The 21,181-nt window shown below is 39.0% G+C and overlaps 1 protein-coding gene across 1 annotated transcript in view; it reads left to right on the top strand.

Moving 5' to 3' along the window:
• The first annotated feature begins 11,380 nt into the window (after positions 1-11,380).
• LOC109969042 (protein phosphatase 1 regulatory subunit 37) overlaps positions 11,381-21,181 on the top strand; it is a 30,186-nt gene continuing 20,385 nt past the window's right edge. The window contains exons 1-5 of the mRNA XM_020615693.1: positions 11,381-11,386; positions 11,620-11,665; positions 16,874-16,974; positions 17,167-17,286; positions 19,853-20,000. Coding sequence (XP_020471349.1) covers positions 11,381-11,386; positions 11,620-11,665; positions 16,874-16,974; positions 17,167-17,286; positions 19,853-20,000 — 421 coding nt within the window. The remainder of the gene's footprint in view (positions 11,387-11,619; positions 11,666-16,873; positions 16,975-17,166; positions 17,287-19,852; positions 20,001-21,181) is intronic.

The following is a 21,181-nucleotide window of genomic DNA, read 5'->3' as shown; positions in this document are numbered from 1 at the left end:
TTGGAGGAGACAAGCCTTCATTACCTCCTTGTTGGCAGTTTCTGAAATGATCAAATCAAATCAATTTTATTTACAGTATATAGCACTTTAAAAACAACATCCAGTTGACCAAAGTACTTTACATAGGCAGAATAAAATCACAATAAATAACAAATAAAATAAATAGGTTCAGTGTAAAAATGAAACACAATAGCTCAGACACACAGATGACACACATTCAATAAATTAAATTAAAATCCATCAGGCCCTACTGTGTATTAAAAGCCAAGGCAAATAAATATGTTTTAAGCAAAGATTTAAAAGTAGTCAGGTCAGTAGTTGATTTAACATTCAAAGGTGGACTATTCCACAATTTAGGGGCTGCAACTGTAAAAGCATGGTCACCCCAGCATTTATATCTGGCCCTAGGAACCTCTAAAAGAAAGTGGCTTGAAGATCTGAGGGACCTTGTAGGTTTGTGCCAATGCACAATGTTTAGAGGCAAAACAAGATCTTTGACTATTTGTTTTGGAGGTAAAATGGGGACGTCAGTGAGTGGACCACAGGCAAAGCTGTGAAGATGTCACATTTCTGCAAGTCTGTGATCTGCTTTTACAGCAGCTCTTTGATAAACTGCTCATACAGTTTCCCTTGTAAGCTGATTGTTGCACTATGCAGTGAGGTTTGTTCTCCATCTGCTCAGCTGAGTGAGGTTCTCTAAACAGATCCTTACACACAGAGAAAATACAGTGGAAAAATAAAGCAGGAAGGTCCACGTCAACCGAGGAGGTTATGCTGGGCGAAGTAGGGGTATACTGCTCATTAGGTTCTGATAGTACAAATGCAGCATAGCAGTGTCTCCACTCCAAACAAGAGGCTGAGAGCAGGTTAACAGCTAGGTACAGCCCAACTTAGAGTGAATGCAAATAATTTGCAAATGTAAACAACAGCCCCCGTCACACACACACACACACACACACACACACACACACACACACACACTGGCACACATACACAGGAGAGTATGTGATACTTTGTTCAGAATTGATATGATAATATACAAATATTTATCATATCAATTCTGAACTCCTTCCTTCCGGTTGTCATTCATGTTACACACCTAGATTTAGTGAGTGTATTTATGAGGTGTAAGATCTGAGTGTTTCTTTTGATAAATGCTTGGTACAGGTCAATGAGTTAACTGGCTTTTTTTTTTTTCAATTTGGTACACACTGTGAACGCAATAAATACTGCTGAAATACTTCAATAAAATTATTATTTCTATTATCCATCCATCCATATTCTAAACCGCTTAGTCCCAAACAGGGTCACAGGTATTTCTATTATTTTTAGCACAATTTTGTGCCTGTTTTATATAGTGTCAGTGAAAAGATAATAGGAAATGGATCATGGATTTTGTGTTCCAAACTATAGTTGCAAGAAAAAGAAATGGCATTGGTTGCACTTTCCTGATTTTCTGCATAAAGGTTGTGAAATGTGATCTGATCTTCACCAAAGTCACAAATATCAACAAACACAACATTTCTAAGCTGATAAAACACAAGCAGCCATGATCTTTTATGTCTTTATTGAGCACAGCCAATAAACATACAAAGTGATGGTGGAAAAGGTAATGGCAACACTAGGCTTCTGATGTCACTAAATGTCAACTGGAGCCGGCTCTGAGCAAACCTGGGGTCCAATCAATGAAATGAGAGTGGAGGTGTGGGCTGTTCACAAGCAGCATCAACTGATGCTGCGAGCCAGGCCTCACAAAAAAAGAGATCTCAGACGACCTACGATCAAGAGTTGTTGATTTGCATGTAGCTGGAAAGTGTTACAGTCATCTCAAAGACTTTAGATACTCATCAGTCCACAGTTAAACATAATGTGTACACATGGAAACAATTTAGTACTGTGGCTACTCTCCATAGAAGTGGGCACGCAGCCAGAATCACTCCAAAAGCACAATACAGAACACTTGAAGGATTCACTGGAGTTGGTTAACAGAGATGTTAACCAACTCCAACTATGCAAATTATTGAACAGGCATGGTATCCATGGCAGGACACTGTGGAGGAAGCCAATGCTCTCCAAAATCAACATTGCAGCATGCCTGACATTTACCAAAGACCACCTTGACACTCCACAATGCTACTGGGAAAATGTCCTGTGGACAGATGAAACATTTTAAACATTTTCTTTTCTTGCTCTGTGACACACACTCTCTCTCTCTTCCCCTCTCTATCCTATAAAACAAACTCATTTATTCTGTCTTAGCCACACTTGAAACAGTCTGCCATTTATAATTCATTTTATGTACATATAGTGCTTACTTTACTTGGACTAGCCATATTAACCCCACCTATCCACAACCACACACATATACACACACACACATCCTCCTGCATACATTTCATTTTGAGATCAAGGGGAATTATTTGTGGAAAATTAGAGACTTGCATTAAGCATACAGCTGCTGTATTATCTCTGAGGTGCTAATGAACCCAGATGCATTGGAAAGGAATGTAGGTTCTCCTCCTGCAAGAGTAAAATAAGTATGGTTAAGCATTAGCTAAGAGGGGCGATATTTAGACCAAAAGATCTGCCTACGAATGAATTCATAATAAGGCAATGCAAAATGAAAAGTTAAATGCCTAAAGAGCAAAATGCTTAAATTAGGTCTTTTCAGGCGAGGGGTGATTCCCCTGAGGACCGGCAATGAAGACTATTTAATTTTTATTTTATTTTATTTTATTTTATTGCACCCTGGGGCCCCTTTGCTCTCCTTTGAAATGTTGTGAGTGGATAAAACAGTATTGCTGTTGGTAACATCTTCATAAGAGTGGTAAACAATAATAGGTTGGAGCCGGGGGGGTCTTAGGCCGCCATGCTTAAACTCTGTGATTTCACTGTGCAAACTGCAACGTTTGTATGTTTCTGTTTGGCTCACTCTGTGATTAGAAAGGTAATTGAGATGATCAAGCTCTGGCTCTACACGGCTGTGTTGGCACAAGGGAGGACCTTAATTCTCGTGATTTATATTCAAATTGAGAAGTAACTATGAAAAACATTAGGAACTATTACAGGTGGAGCAGTAAAGTTCAACTATCCCCAGAGACTTTATTGATTGATTGATCATTATTTCAATTTTTCAATAAAATAAATGCAAATAAAAAAAACTAATAACAAGAATGTGCTGGAGTGTTTACAAAGCTTCAAAATCAATGTCAGAAGAAGCAATTACTGCAGTGACTGTAAAGGTGTGGACTGAAACTCTAGCTTATTACATCTCCCCTTCCCACAGTCTGGACTGTGACTGTAGTATTTGTAGTATTTGTAGTAGTGCACGTAGAAATGCCCAGCCCACATGGACACCAAAAATAGTTGAAGCACTGGAAAAAAACAACATAACTTCTTGCATATAACATTACATTGCAAGCTTTGTACTCTGTGCCAGTCACTACAAGTATAATCTGCCACATCCTGAAACACAGTTTGTGTTCTTTATAATCATGCATTCAGAAGAAGTGAGCAGAAATGAAAGGGATTTAAGTAAAACGTCCAGTCCTTAAATAACTGCATTAAAAAGCAACAACGTTAAAGGGACTTTCTTTACCCTGGTTCTTTTTTGACACATAATAAAGCAAGCCTTTCCTGTTAATAGATAGAATTAAACCTGTCTGTTTTTATAACTAATGGTCTTGTACCTGAATGTGCCAGTGTACAGAGAAACTTATCACTTTTGGCTTAATTCTACTTCTCTTATGGGTTTATACTGGAGTTTTTGTTTGTTTGTTTTGTTTTGTAAATGACATGTATGTTACAGCCCTTAGAAAGGGTCTTGTTATGTACTGAAACTGTAGGCTGTTAACAGATATTAACAGACCAGGCATAATTTCCGAGGTTTACTGCACTCTAATACAAAACAAATGTCACATGGTGTATATCTTTGCGGCTAAAGATGTGTCTAGTGAGCTGCTGTTCAGGCAGATTTACAAATCTGTTCCATAGCCAGACATTCTCACTTATGTGTCATTGTGTGACATTTTGATGTTCCCATCCTACATCACTGATAATGGCCAAAACTGATGTGAACACATGAACTACATATTTGTTTATGAAAGTATCATTTTACTACACAAAAGCAGCTTCAGTACACTGGCCCACAGCTGTACTTAGCTTTTCACCAAATCAAACTTTCATTGCAAAGAATTTCTGATAGAATCACAGAGAAAAAAATCCATTTTTAAACATAATATCATGTAGGCAGGTATGAGTGCAAGTGTGTGTGTGTGTGTTTGTTGGTCTCTAAGTGTCAGCCCTGCCCTGTGACAGACTGGCGACCTGTCCAGGGTGGACCCCATCAGCTGGGATTGGCTCCAGCACCCCCCACCCCCCCAACTGTATTCAGGAATAAGCTCTATAGATAATAGATGGATGGATGTATAATGACATCAATTAGCAAAAATGCAACATTTTCAGAGAATCACAACAAAATCTTTTTTTTACCTCCTGAAAGGCACGACTTTTTTTTTTAGCCCAACTTCCATATCACCTGTCTTATCACAATGCACTCTCCTGTTCCACAAATTCATATAAATTATTTATACTGCATGAATTTTGATTACATGCTTCAGTTTGTGTGGAGTTAAATATGCAGACTGGATCAGTATTCCTTGTTCGCTAATGTGCTGTGGGTTATTTATTAATTTATTTTTTGCAGTTTGTGTTGTTTCTAGGCTTCAAATGAAGTATTTTCCAGCCCTCTAAACACAAAAGGATTCTACATCAAGCAGGCTTTAACTATGTGTTTGTATTATTTCCAGGATGTTTGGAGAATATAAGCTCAGAATTAGCTGCATGTTAGCAAGTCTTCTAATGAATAGCTTAGTGGTTGTTTCCCTTGCAGATTATTCAGTTGAGTGGACTGCAGAGAAATCAATTACCACAACTTAACTTTCATTATTTATTCCACAGCTAAGGAAAAATGGCTTTACATGACAAGGTGCCTCTGTTAGGGTCAGATTCAATTCCCAAAAATGTTATTTTCCTGAGATAAATCCCTCCGAGGAGGAGGGTGGAGAAGGGGGTGGGAAAGAGAGAATCCCTCCAGAAATGAAAAGACAAGAGAAAATCTGTTTTTACAGACCACCGCTGCTTTCTCTGCTCTTTTGATTAGCATTAATGTTGCACTGCGGAAGTCTGCCGGCACAACTGTTATAGCTCCTTCCACACACACACACACACACACACACACACAGAAAGCTATATCTCTCCCTGCCTGTGTAATTCTAAAGGGAACTTTTTTTCCCTTTAAATTAAATGCATGCTGATTGTTATTGCGGCACCCTCCCGTGTGTGGAATAGTCAGCAGCGAGGTAAATGTCACTAAGTAAGTGCCACACTATTTTCCTTGGTGGTTGTTAGCAGGTTTTACATGCAAAATAAAACCACAGAGAGGAGAAGGAGGAGGTGGCGGGGTGTTCCTGCATGCGTCTGAATGTGAGGGCTTATCGGGAAACAGCGGGAGGGGACCGGACATATGTCGCTCCTCTCATTACAGGCCGAGACGGCGATAACACGGCGGTTAGTGTCACATTTGAAATGGCATACAGCAGCAGCTGCCGGAAAAAAAGAAGCGGGGAGTAGGGGTTGGGATGAGAATCACCATGGTCCTGCCGCTAACACACTCAGGTCTGTCATTCAGATGGCCTCCACACACACAGTCAGCCCCAACACATCAACTCCACAGCCTTATCTCTCCAGTTTTACATGATCTTGCTTTAATGCCGCTTGGGAAACAGCATGCATAACTGAAAAAGGATAAAACCTTGTCCACATGTAAAGGAGTCTATTTTACATTCTCTGCCTCTAATTGAATTGGGAGCACTTGCAGTTAAAGTGAAAGGCATGTGTGATGCACTATTGGTGGTGCACTATTAGGCCGAATTGAATTTGCATGGTCGGGTGGTCGCACAAGTAATATGAGTGCTTTTGTAAGTAGGATAATATTACAGTTCACACAGAGGAGAGGCTCTGTCACCGAAATGACCACATTTTAAAAGTGTCCCTCATCATAGGAGTCAACACATAAAGAGCCTTCACATCTGTCACGTATATGAAAATTATATGCCAATAGAGATTTTTGATCACATTTTAGTTATTTGTAGTTGCTGTAGACTGCCCCCTCTTTACTACCTAACTCCCCTAAATGACTGCATTTGTAGTATATACAAGATATATTCAAGATCCAGTTAGGTTTAAAGGGGAGGTTCCCCCAAATACACACAATGTTTTCCAGCTTAACTCTGGTGGAATCCAGTTTTTTTTCTTTTTATTAAAGAAATAAGTTTGGGGGTTGTAGAAGAGTTTACACTAAACAATTATAAACACACTTGAAAATGGAAGTTTGTTTAGGACTTGGGAACAATATGTGTGATGGCATAGATGGCTCAAGTTATTTCATGTGTGCAGAATGAGCTAAAGTGCACTCTCTGGGAAGAATCAGTGAAATTTGTAACTGATGCTTTTGAAAGATGGTTTTCACCTGATTCGATTAATTTATTTGAGTTGATTAATTTACATGCTTTTATGTTAAGCTTGATATGTTAAATTTGGTATAAAGACAGGAATCAGTCTGTGGTATAAATAATGTTTAACTCCTCCCGCCTTCCTAAAGCTGCACTTTAGCTCATTGTCTGCAGTGTTGCCTTGTTTTTTATTTTATTTATTTATTTTGCAACGTCAAAAGGCCAGGCATGTTAACTTCAGCCAGTGCATGTGTGGGTCATTGCTATCCCTTTGTTGATACTGATTGATTAATTTGTAGCTTTAACACACTTTTGGTTCCAAAGAGCTCAGATCAAATGTTTGTGCCAATGATCAGACCCTGGTGATGCAAGACTCCCAGCAACCCTCAGCACAGGTGATCCTCCATCAGACTGTTTTTACAGTAAAACTCCAGTCAGAAGGAGACAATATACACATTCAGAAATGTTACAAATACTATAAAATTGTGTACATTTATTATAGTAGCCAGCTTTTTATTACATTTAGACAAACTTGTTTTAGTGATAATTTGAATAAATACTTCTAAATATTTCTCAAAACTAAAAACCTATGTCTGTGTTTTCTTTTACTTCCCCTCTGTCATATACCAAAAAAAACTAAACTAAATCTAAAATTCAGCAGAGAGTTAAATGAAGAAAACAACCACGATGTGCTGTTCACACAATCTGAAGCACACACACACCCTTCCAACCCAAGCACCCGCCACTCAGCTTCAGATCGGCTATGTACATTATTTTTGACATCAACCATTTAAGGGGACAGCATATTTTACACAAAGTGGCATTAATTAAGTCACTAAACGCACACTATCATGTGTTTCAAAAGGCTGCGGACGAACAAAGACGGTGACAGTGGCAAATCCTGTGGAAGTCAATTAGAATTTTATGCTCATTTTTAGATCTATCTTTTTTAATGATAAATGAAGTTACTAATTTTGTCTGTGCTCTTTCTAGACACTGCAGCTTTAATTGCTAATTGTTAACAGGGAATGAATATATTTACATATTAATTAACTCCTAATTTACATTTTTAATTTTCTGCCTTCAAAGGGTGTGAGACAAAAGGTCATGTTATTTTAAATAATTTATCCTTTATTGCAGAAAACATACTGAAAGGAAAATGTGGGTGTGATTTTTTTAGCCCCAAATACATGTTAAAAATACCCACACACACATTTATTTATCCATCTATCTATCTATATATACGTGTGTGTGTGTGTGTGTGTGTGTGTGTGTGTGTGTGCATGTATTTTGTCAGCTAATTAAATGGGCTAGGAAGAAAAAATGTGCACTCACACAGTTTTTAATACAAAGCCTACTCGGAGAAGCAGAGCAGCTCTGGACGGTTGAGTGAAGAATAGTGAATGCACCAGAGATGACTTCTATGGAAGTCAAGTTTAGAAACCAAATCCTGCTCTGTCTTTTTCTGCTGCCTGTGTGTGTGTGTGTGTGTGTGTGTGTGTGTGTGTGTGTGTGTGTGTGTGTGAGTGAGTGAGGCAACGGGCTTCTTTTTATCACTCCATTTTGTCCTCTCTCCCTCCTGACACATCAATTGATTTGGCAGTCGGTGCCTTCAGTTTCCGTCTTTCACCACGAGGCAGCAGCGAGCAGAGAGGGAACGAACAAGTTCAGAAATTCATTAAGATGAAAAACAGCCGCCACTGTATTTCTTGTGAGGCAAAAATGCTGTGTGTTTCTCTCTTTCTCTATGTGTGTGTGCGTATTTAGGAGTGTGATATGGGTTGCCAGCCAGTTGCTTGCACATTCTGACTGAGCATCATTTATTGGCTTGGTGCCACAAACAAACCAGATCCACAAGCGGCAGCTAGTCGGACGCCAGCACACAGTGCCACTTTTTTTTCTCTTTTGTTGTTGTTGCGACAGACAACACAAAATTCAGAGGTGACAGAAATGCATACAAAGTCAGTAAAAGAGATAAATGGACCAAGATGGACATAACAACTTCAAACATGGCTTCACTACAGATGGAAATTTTGAAACTTTTCTTGCCCTCAAACTCTAAGTCCAACCAGCTGAAATGCTCTGCCCACCATAGTTTTAACAATAAATAAATAGATAAATAGATAGATAGATAGATAGATACTGTATTTGTGACCACCAATGCTAATCATTGACATGTTTGTACAAACACTCCTCATAAAGACGTATGTGTTGCTTCAGCCAAATGTGCAAAATTGTTAAAATTACAGTAAACATCACAACATAGCCCTGTGATGCTTATTGCTTTCCCAGAGAAACAGATTGTTTTTGGATCCCATTTATAAGTAGAATTTGTACATATTCCACACATTTTGCAATGCGTATTTTATTTTACACACTGTAATATCTGATGATGTTTCTCATGAATTTCGGGGGTTACTTTTTGGACTCTAATTTTCATACTGCCTATGTTTCTAAACTGATTTTACATTTGTTGTTTAAAGGCAAACTTGTGAGGTTACAGTAGTTTAGCTGAACAATAACTGTGCTCAGTAATATTCACACACAAAAATGGATTTTAATATGTTCAAAGGAATGTGAAACCGCTTGTGGTGAGGACGGTGACAATGGGAGGGAACAGATCCTTCAATCAGATGCACATCTCTAGGCATCAGCAGTCTAGAACCAACATACAGAATACATTAGAATATTTTATATTTGCCATATATGTACATGTAAATGTGGCATGGAAGAAAAGAATAGGACAAAATAGCATGCCACACAAAGAAAGAGATACTTAAAGTATATTTTAAAAAACTTACAGAAAGAAGCAAGGGACCATAGGCTATGTTAATAACTTTTCTTGTGCTCTACAGGTTTTATCTTTTGGTGTTTTGTACCTATATGACACATTTTTGGCAATTTCCTAGACTGATACCTCATTATAAGGCTCCAGTCTTTCAAATAATAAGGTGAAATAAAAAAAACAAAATCCATAAAGTAGATAAATCACATAAAAATACATGATCAATAAATATACCAGGCTGATGAGTCATTATAGTTTGTTACATTTTTGGAATCAAATTGATTTTAAAAAAATGACCAATTTAAGTGAAAATTTGACTCAGCGCCGTCCTGTCTGAGCTTATACTGCAACCAACTATTTATTTATTTATATATAAAGCATTGGGTGATAAAGCACATACACACATTTATACACTGCACATGTACACACACATTCTCACAGTGTATACACTATGTACAGTACATGTAGACATATTTGCGCATTATGTGTGTGTCTTAGTTAAAATGATTAAGGGGAGAAATTCAACCACCTCTACCAATTACACACCAGCCTCTTGTGTACATAAACAGTGCAATTTATGTCCCATTGATCTGTCTGCTTGTTTCAACAGGAGCACATTATGGCCACCGTCCTTTTGTCTTCTGCCTTGCTTCGCTCTCTGCAGCACGAGAGCAGAGCAAGGAAAGCATTCCAAGTTCTTTTGTACTCCCCGTGTCCCTTTGAACAATGAATCGTATTTAACAACAAGAGAGGAAACAAGACACTGCTCGCAAATAAGAAGGCAGCAATTCAGTGAGGAGCCAAGATGGGTGGGTGTAGGAGAGGCAGTCTGAAAGCCAGGGTAAATGTTGTGAAGGGGGTCGACAGGGCCGAGAGAAGGTTTTGCAGGGCCCTAACCTGAACTGGACACCCCACATTCCAGTTTCTTGCCTTTTTTTATTTTTATTTTACTTATTTATCTGTGAGGTACTTACAACAAACCACTTAAAAATATATAAAGATGTTGTAAAAATATTAAAGCACCTAGAACTTGGATCTAACTTCAGTTTTTTTCTTTATAACAAATAAATGTTGATGTCTAAATAAGCTGAAATCAAAGATAAAGTCTGAGAAAAATTGCCTAGTTATTATACTTAGGAAGAGTTTAACAGAGGGTACTGACGTACATGTTAGGCAGACCTGCACATCCAAGCAAGCTGATTGGTTGGCTCAACTCCGACCAGGACTTGGATTCCAAACAGGGTTGGAAACAAATGTAAATGTACTACAAACAAGTATACAGTAAAAGAAACCACTGCATAAATGCTCACCCAAGTGCAGCTTGCAGAAGTATATTTCCAGTTTAAGAATCAGAATGGGAATGTAGTTTTTCAGGCTCTTTAAAGTAAAGTAAACACTATATTATTTCTTCCAAAAGAATTTCACTTCACAGTTTTAATTTGCTTAGATCTGGGTCCCCCTTGTGGACATGAGGCCCTGTCTGATGCTTCTGCTCATTTTGATATTCAGTGTCTTCAGTTTGACAGAAATAAAAAAGGCTCCAAATATTTCACACAAATGTGTTGTGTAAAAAGTGTCTGACACAGCATTTAAAAAATTTCTCCTAATTTGAAACCAGACTCATTAAATTATTTCAGGGTAGCAGCTGTTGACATCTGCCCATCCTAAGCAGGAATATTTCACATACATTACTGACATGTAACCAACATTTTAGTTGTTGTCCAAGGACACTGCCTCATTTCAGAGGTGAAGCATAACTGTATTAATGAAGAGCCAAAAACAGTTCTATATTTTAACCCAACCTCAGTCAGAATGATCCCATGTTACAGAATCTCATCTATCAAAGGGGGTTTTAAAAACGTTCTATTCTCCTTCCCTCTTTTGCTTTGTCGGGGGTGGGGGGTGGGCTGGGGCGTGATCTGTGTTTTCCACCATCCACACAAATCTGCCACCTCCAGTGATTGATGCAGTCAAATTAGATGTATGTGGAACACTGGCTCTGGCAAATGAAAACATCAACTGATGACCGGCTGTTTCTAATTATTATACACTGGTTAATTAGGACGCCGTGTCACCATCAACGATGGTGGTAAACTGTGTGAAATTCATAATTCATGCTCTGGCGTCCAATGAGCCTCCCTGATCAAACCGGTACAGTGCGGCATGGATGGAGAGGCCGTGCAGAAAGAGACCAGGAAGGGTGGATGATGCATTACCGTTGCCAAATGTGTGTGTGTGTCTGTGTGTGTGCCTATGTGTGTCTGTGTGTTCGCGCCTTTCCCTCACACCTCCTGCTTCTATCCCTCTCTGTCTCTCTCTCAGCAGGGTGCGTGTGTAGGTGGCGGTGTGAAATGTCTGGATCTCAAAGGTAAGCTGAGCGCCGCACTCCATCATTATTAAATATGACTGAGGACTTTATGTGACATTCATGAAGCACAGATTTTATTTATTTATTTTACATTTTACCTATTCACTGAAAGTGTAATTAGAACATATGGAATACCTGACCAAAAATATCTTATATGGTTTTAAAATTTCTACGGTGGGGATAATTTTAATTCGATTTCAGTTTTATTTGTATAGCACCCAATCACAACAAAAGTCGTCTCAGGACACTTTACAAACTATTATTGCAGAGGAAAAATATGCATGATATATTTGATACTGAGTATTAATAGATCTCTCACACATACAGTACAGTACACACAGTATCATACATTTACTGTAAGTCTTGAAGACTAATGAAATGTTTATTTATGGAATTGATCTTGTAAAACACCACGTGCACAATCTTTGTTTGCTATGCTTTATTACTTATTTTTATGTTTATGAAAAAACCTAATGCAGAACTCCCGTTAGAAATTCACCCTGAGTGGAGCTAACCGCTGGGTTGGACTACGAAATGACACCATCACTGGACTCTAATAAGGGGGATAATTCTCTTCTTCTTGAGGCAACTTTCTAGAAATTTGACAGTGTATAAAAAAACAGTACAGAATATGTTAGCTCGCTCACAAGAAAATAAAACCAGCAAAATCCTCCAAACAATTTTATTTCCTAACGAAATGTAATTTTGCCCTAATCACACCTGTAAATCCTAATTTAAAGGCACTTAGGGAAGAGTAGTTAGAGTAGATCTGACCCTGGTCAGGAGCAGCCTAGGCCACGATGAGGAACTGAGGTAAGTTGGGCAGGCAGGAACAGCGTCGGTGTGGCGGAGAAGCCAGGAGCACACAGACGAGTTGAGCAGGCAGGTGAGACGTGGTCATAGCTGAGGAGCCGGGAGCACACAGGTGAGCCATGCAGGTAGGAATGGCATTGGAATAGTTGAGAGGCCAGGAACCCACAGGTAAGTAGTGCAGGACAGGAATGTTGTCAGTGTAGAGGTAAGATGAGCAGGTGAGTCAAGCAGACAGGAGTAGAGTCGATGTCGCTGGGTAGTCAGGAAACAAACAGCAGGTTGTGCAGAACAAGAGTCGTGACAGCATCACTGGAGGGTCAGAAGCGCACAGGTAAGTTGAGCAGGGCAGGCATGTCGACAGCTACAGTACCTAAGTGTCTGGCAGGAAGAAAGCCACATCTGTGTCAAATTTGAATCCTTTGGATGCTTTTAGTGCTCTCCATCTCCAACATGCCAAACTGATGTTAACCCTGGTTTTGCCTTGCTCTTTCTCGCACTCTTTCTGTGCTACAGAACGTGGCCACATGGTTCTAAGGATGGTGCTCCCATCCTAAATTTGATTTCCCACCTTCACATTAACTTAATCCTAACCCAAACCCTACATTTGAATATAGCAATTACATTAAATTGAATCTAATTCCAGTTCAAATTCTAAATGTAACCTAAGCTGAAATTGTAGCTTCACAACAAAATGTACAATAGCAATGTTGGTCCACAGCATAAAACATAGTAGTGTCACAATAACAGCTGTAAAACTGTGTCAGGGCAAAGTCTGTTGCATTGCATCCAAGCATCCTCCTTCATAGTCTTCATCATGATTATTTTGGCGTTTGTCAAACATTACTGCCACCAACTGTGGATACAGTAACTAGCATAGTGTCTGTTGAAGGTATACAGTTTGAAACTTTATAATGTTAAAAACATTAGCAGTTAGGGTGGATAGATGGGTCAACCAAACACTTTTCATGTAGAAAACCAGAGATCATGTCCTTTGTCTGATGTCACGTCTTAACCTTAACCATCTAGTTTGTGTGCCTAAACCTAAAGAGCCCTTGGCATGCTTTTCCTTGTTTTTTGACTTATCTACAATGTTTCAACAGTGGATTACTATTTTAGATGTGACCTAATGAGGTGTACATATGTTCTACTATTTCTATGCAGAAGCAACTGTGTTTATACACATCTCGCAAACTCTCGCTCGCGGGACTTTTTGTCTACCAAAATAAAGTATTACGTGATAGTTAAATTAAGGATCTCTTTGAATGGTCATAAAATCCAGGCCATTGCACATTCATGTGAGCTTGCCTGACATCCACCTATGCCATTGTAAAAGCATAATTTTTCGACTGCGACCGGTTTTGTGGATATATTTTCCACCCTGCTGCTGCACTGTGACCAGAGGATATGGAGAAACATACAGGGCCTGAGGTTAGTACATGTCCGGGAATAATCCCGTACAGGGACTCATTGTTTTACTGTTTTATTAATGATCCATGATGTTATTGTTGGTGCTACGCTACCTTTTGGAATTATTTTCACTACTGTGGGACTGTACGTGGTTGTGTGGGGGAAGACGCAGCGACCACCAGTTGGATTTACTGACCTTGGACCTACTTGAAAGGGAGTGATGTTTCCACTACTCTGTGGGACTTAACGGTAAGTTTAAAAAACAGACGTTGCATGTCTGTTAATGTCTTGTTTCTGTAACGTTAAGGAGAGGCTGGAGAAGTTACTATGTCTGCATTATGCCAGTTAAAATATGGGCTTTCTCAACTACCTGCTTTGTTTAGAGTGTTACACATCTTTTTTATCAGTACATACACCATTGTTTACCTATCTATGGAGGAGAAATTCATATTAATTAATGCCATCATGGTTCGTTGTACTGTCCACTTGTGACACAACACTGGCAGCAGGAGTTGTGCGCATTCACAAACTATCCTCTTGTTTTAAGGAAGAGGTTTTTTGGCTCTCTGATTCTGAAACAGTTACAAAGTATTTGGAGTTATGAGGGGTGCCAAGCTGATCTAGAAGTACCCAAGATTAAACATTAAAACGAGCAAAATGAGCAGCCATGGGGACTTTAACCACGTAACATAGCTTCTGTGCCTAAACATAATCATACTTTCAGTTTCAATTTTCAATCAAGAAAAATGTTGCAATGTCACAGTTTTTGAGGTGTTTTGGTGAGAATAATACATTCTGTGTTGTGGACCAACTTAGCTATTTTACTTATCATACAACAACTCCAAACCAAGCAATAAATCCCAGGGGAAAACAGACAAAAGGCATAGTCTACAAATGGGTAAGTGATTCAAACATGAGGAACATTGAGATGAGCACAGAAACAGGAGTCTGGAACACTCAGACTATGAAGAGCACACAGGACGATCTGGCAGAGGACACTCAAAAAACAGACAGGTATATTTACTGGGAAATTGATGGGAGAAGTGGAAACTGGTGTGCAGCTGAGCAGTCAGGTGACCGAGAACAGAGGGGAAGAGAAGGAGTCTGAGATATTTGGAGGTGAGATCAAGAAATGACACTCAGTAAGAATCCCCAGAAAAGAACGGCAGCCAGACAAAAGGGCTGAGACAGGAAGTGAATATTTGCTCCTCTGTGTCCTGCTGTTGTAACCCCTGTGGTCTGAATTCAACTCACTCAAGGTCTCACTTCTTTTGTCAAGCCATGACAATTAGCTTATGAACATCTGGGGCTTATGTGAAATGGTGTTTGTTCACATGCCTGCTAAAAATATACTGTAAATACAGAATAAACCATGATATTAGATTGTTTTTCAGAAAAACACCATACTTGCTGTATCTAAACACATCAAGTCGGTTTCACAACATACTGGTGAGAAGGATTCTGTTGCAAAGCTGAACTGAGATTTTGAACAAGGTTTCCCCACTTCTGGTATGGAACCTAGAATTTCTGCTTTCACTTCAGCTCGTCAAAGCACAGCAGCAGACACATCTGCATAGCAGCAGTGTGAAGTTGCGTGTGATGCCATGATGGGCTTCACTGTCGTCATGCACTGATGACATCTGACTGCGGGTACCGCAGCCTTATTATCTTCCCAACACAGGGCGGATTAGAAAAATGGGATTTCAGACGGCTCTCCCTTCCACCCCACACACCCTCTGCCATCACTCAGTTAAGTGATTATTGTTAAAACAGAGGGGAAACGTATCATTTCGGAAATAATTATGATAGTAATTATCATTCCCCCCTTCTTTGCTGAAGAGATAAGAATTCACCCAGGGGGAAGTGGGGGGGTGCGTCTTAAAAGTCACATAGATTTGTTTGATCAGTCACAGTTTGATTTGGAGTGTGACTTCTGATCAGGGCTGGGGAGCAACAGTAATCTGATTACAAACTGTTAAATTCAGTAGCACCAGCAAGCATCAATATTACTTAGTATAAAAATGTAGGATGTGAGGAAGTGACACATTCCAGTCATCAGATGACCAAATAATGATAGTGAACCCTTATTTTCACTCCTTAAAAGACCACAATCATTTAAAAACCATAGGATAAGTGGCTGGATGAGAAAATAAAATTAAAAATGTGGGAGACAAAGTGAAACAAAGAGACTTTAAACAAGGAAAACTCATATCATATTTTTGAACAGATGGCAGATGAACATTAAATAGTCAAATACTGTTCATATGGTGGTATTTGTAAAAAATACATTAAGGTGTTTATAACAGTGTATGTAATAAATATGGTGTTAAAGTGCACATTAATCAGTAAACTATTTCATGTTTTGTATGCATAATCTTAGTATGCAAAGTAAAGCAAATGTAGTGCACTATAAAGTACAATGTGTCTATCAAGATCATTAAAATTGCACTTAAATAGATGTAATTGATATATTACACCATGAGGCTCTGGTAAAGAATAATAATCTATTTATATGTTGTTATTATATAACATTAAATTGTTTCTTCTCTAATCAGTTCATTCCCAACTTTTCTGATTTTGAAGGTAAGTATCTCAAAGTAATCAGACAATGGTGGAGAATTTTAGAATAATTTTAGAGAAGAGTTTATTGATTACATCGCTGTGCAGGCAGGCAGTAAAACACGGATACTTAAGAATTCACATCTTCGAAGTCCAATCATGAAAAACTACATCCTGTTTCTTTTAACTGGAGCTGTCATCATTATTTCTTTTTCTCTGTTGCTGATTGAGTCTCAGAACTTTATTAAAAATGAAAACACACACACACACACACAAATAAACTTAGCCTTAAAGGAATTTGTTTTGTCATGATTTTTGCTGAAATAGTCATTTCAGAAAAAGAATAAAGCACATTTAGAGCCGTGCAGTTTTGCCTGTTAGCAAACAGCCTTCCAATTATCTTCCGTTTGATTGCTTGCTTCTATCAAGGTGAGCGATTAGACCACCGCTCCTGTGAAGCTCTGGAAGTCGTCCTGAAATCGCTGCACTTTGATTTCATCAATCTGCAGGCTGCTCAACTGGAAGAAAATGTGAGTTTTATGAGCAAAACTTATTTTCCCCGTCTTCGTCTTCCAATTCCAGTACAGTTTCATATTCAGACCTTACCTTGTATCAGATTAGAGGCTATTTTTTCTTGCCAAAAGAACTTCATAACATTCCTGTCAAATCTGGGACCTTACTTTCTTTATTTTTTTCTTCTTCACTATTTTTTCTTCTTCCAGGGAGCATCGTCCTTGCTGGATATGATTTTGTACTATGAATCTACAACCCATCTTGACATTTCTGACAACAGTAGTATGGGAACATCTGGTTGGAGGGCCCTCGCTCATTTGATAAAGCAGGTTGGCTGACACAGTAATCTTTTCTTGTAGGCTTTCTCTGGGGGATAATGTACATTGTAGAACATGAGTTTGTTGTGTATTACGTTGATTGAAGATGCAGGGTAGAGCAAACAGGGTTTAACATCCTCCAACTTCAAGCATGAGCAAAAACATCACAACACACACACTGGGCTACTGGCAGTGTTGGGAAAGTTACTTTTGGAATGTAATAGGTTACAGATTACTAGATAGCTTGTTGAAAATGTAATGTATTGTTATGTAACATAACTTTTAATTACTTCATCAAAGTCATGTAACCTTTTACATTTGATTGTTTTTTGATTACATTTCTAACAAATGTTTTAAACTGTGCAATAAAGCTAAAAAGTTCTAACATACCTTTAAAATCAGGCAGCGTAAACCTCACAACAGTCCTCAACAGTTATTACTATCATCATCCATCCTCCCATTATCTTGACTGCTTATTCCCGAACAGGGTCACAGGGTATTGTTGTCAAACGCTTATTAAAAGTTCTTCAACATAACTTCACTTACAGTGTAGAAAAATAGTATTGCAATACTATATACTGAACACATAACACAATGGGGTAGGAGGTACTTTATTTTATTAGTAATGTTAGAGCCCTCTCCTGATTTCACAAGGAAAATACTGTTAATGCTCCACCACACAAAGAAATTCTTATCCGATGACATGGCCGTCCACCTGGGCATTGTCACCTGGTTGCAGCCAGGCATCATGCTGCTTACAGCAATGTGCATTGATTTTATGGGCAGATGAGGGGCGAGAACCAATCAGCATGGCCAAATGAATGGAGCCTCTCTAGGTGTAGAGACAGCTCCGTATAATCCATCCTACCCTTGGTGGTGCTGCACTCAAATGTGTCCTAATTGCTTTGCTGGCCCACTGCATGGTGAAAAGACAGAAAGCAACAGAATGAATGTTATATTCTACATACTGTATAAGCATTTTCCTGAAAAGAATAATTCTGACGTAAGCCCCTTGTAATCACCAGAATTTTGATTAGTAACTGAAATTTAATTGCATATTTTTCTCAGCAACTTTAACAGATTACAGTTACTTTTATTTTATTAATTATTTTGTTGGTTACCTTTAAATACACAACACTGTTACATGTCACTAATTACTCCACAACACGGGCTACTGCATCATCACAGATAATAATATCAGGCATAACTAAATGGATTTCCATCAACATTTTAACCCAATTTTGAGAAAATTATCAACATAAAATGCTAAATTGTGCTTCTAACTCACTACCTTTGTGCAAATATTAGACAATGGTTCATAAAGTTAAAGACATGGTGGCTAGTTTTCTAGCCAGGTGCCACTGAACTATTGAATTAATTTGCTGTTTGCTTCCATTCCACTTTGGTGCATTTTGCTTTTATCAGTACACCACCTTTCCTACTTTAGCCAAGCATAAAAACATTTTTACAATATTTTGAGATTTTTTTTCAGCATTCCACTGAGGCTATAACTTCAGCTACTGATTAACTGTCAGGTGACAACTGATCGATCCAAGTCCAGACGTTAATACTGATTGACTTTCTTGTCTGCATGATTAGAATGAGACATGTAGAAGGCAAACAATCTAAAGACTTGAAGCAGGACTTTGACTTAAGATTATTTATTCATAAGTCTTAAACTGCTTTCCACTCTACTATTTTGCTATCTGCCATTGTACAGCAATCAGAGGGTTGTAAAGGGGACTGCTACCTGTTTTATCAAAGTAGCAAAATTGATGCAAGCTTTGTAAGCTGACCGCTAACTAACTGACTGCAGGATGTGAACTCTGGTGTCAAAGTCCTGAGCTTTATGCACCCAAATATCCACCCTGAACTCCTCCCTCTGTGCAGGATCAGGAACTTACACAGCCTGAATTCTAAATCAAAGTAATTATAGTTCCTCCCAAATATATTTGGCAAATCAAATAGTAGATTATAAGCATATTTTGCAGGGGTGGCTTTAGTCGAGCATTGTGTTAAAGTATATTATCACTCATGTTTCGACAAAATTTAACCTGCAGCATGTCAATTAATTTAATTTAAAGGTGTTATATTTCATTATTTATTTGGCTTTTAATTACTTTATCATTCTCTCCTACCAAAGGCAATCATACCACTCATTCCTACATCATGACTTCTAAATCTACCCTCAGATAATTCTAGCACCATCCTCCACCAGTGTCCCCACTACATTTACCACTAGTACAACCCCAAACCCATACTCATGATGTCCCATAGCTGCTCCAACCAGTCCTCAACAACCTGCTGCAGTATGGACCTGACCCATCGCTCAGGCTTATTTTATCCTTCCTCCTGGATTCTTCTTAGTGTTTGATGAGAGCAACATCAGACAGGTCTGTTCGGCTTTCGAGTGCAGTTCTTCACTACCACCTTCTCCACTTTTCTTTCAACGGGCCTGAGTGTCTGACAGCAGATGGTGAAGCTTTTTTCATTTGGCCAGATTAGACATTCTGACACATCATCAACTCACTCACTGTCTGTATTGAACTTATTTCTGCACAATGTGAATGTGTTTCAGAGTGTGCGTCTGTCCAGGCTGGATGTATGTAACGTGCCCATGGCTGACTACCCGGCCCAGTCTCTATCTCAAGCTCTGCTGACCAGCCGGCTCACAGTGCTGCACCTTCATAATGCCCAGCTCAGCGGCATGCCCCTGTACACTCTAGGTATGACGTGCACACAAGCGTACACACAAGTGTTTGGCTGTCTATAGTTATGAGGACATTCACTGGCATAATGAATTCTCTAGCTCCTTAGCCTAGATTTAACCTAAATCTAATTCTAAACTTAACCCTAAAATCAGGCTTAACCCTCAAACAGCCCTTTGAAGTCGGGAGGACTGGATGAAATGTTAAATTAAAATGTGTCCACACAGCCACTGAAACACAAACACACACGTGGTGTTTCCATCACTTCGGGGGACACTACATTGACTTACATTCATTTTCTGGAGAATTAATAACCTTAACCCTAACTATGACTTGCCTAACACCTAATACCTAACCTCATTCTAATCCTTAAGACAAGTTATTACTCTAAAATGTAACAATTTACATTTTGAGGACATGCTTTTTGTCCCCATAAGAACGTTGAGTCCCCATAATGTGACTATTTAAACAGATTTACGACCCCACTACATGAGTAACACCAGGTCACACATGCACACACACATTTATTCCTCACTGAACATGACTGGGCTTCAGCTTCTGAATATCATTACACTAGAATCTTATTTGTTTGTTAAATAACTTTGATGTCAGAGTGTGGACTGTGTGTCCAAAGCGCTGTGTACAAGCATGTTCAAATTTGCGTCTGTGCGTGTAGGTGGACATGTTTGTGTGTCCTGTGGCCAGCAGGACCAGATTTTGACCTGTGATCTTCTCTGCAGGTCTGGACCCGGATTAGAGGCCTAATCTCTTACCTGTCACTTTACACACCACTGCACATATCTATAAAGGCTCTGGCAGCCAGGACACACACACACTCACATGCATACAAACACTCACAGCATATGAACACTTATTTTGTTTATGATTTTGTACCAGACTCTGCACCAGAGTCAAATTCCTCGTGTGTCCAACACACCTGGCCAATAAAGCTTATTCTGATTCTGATTCCCATCAGCTATTAAAAGTGTAGTTTGAAATAAACAAAGAGAAAACTCAGTGACTTCAGTGAGGTCTCTCACCTTTACAAATGGACTGCTGCTGTATCTCTGAACAGTATCTGAGACAATAGATAAAGGGAACAGGGTAGTGGGATATTGCTGGGGTCACATGACCCACAAGTGAATAGGGTGTACACATACACACACATGGATGAGCACAACACTCAGATGGGGGTTGAG

The sequence above is a fragment of the Monopterus albus genome, unplaced genomic scaffold (genome assembly GCF_001952655.1).
Source record: "Monopterus albus unplaced genomic scaffold, M_albus_1.0 scaffold169.1, whole genome shotgun sequence".
Lineage (NCBI taxonomy): Eukaryota > Metazoa > Chordata > Actinopteri > Synbranchiformes > Synbranchidae > Monopterus > Monopterus albus.
Note: the sequence above shows the minus strand (reverse complement) of the source record. Positions and strands in the feature narration are given on the sequence as shown.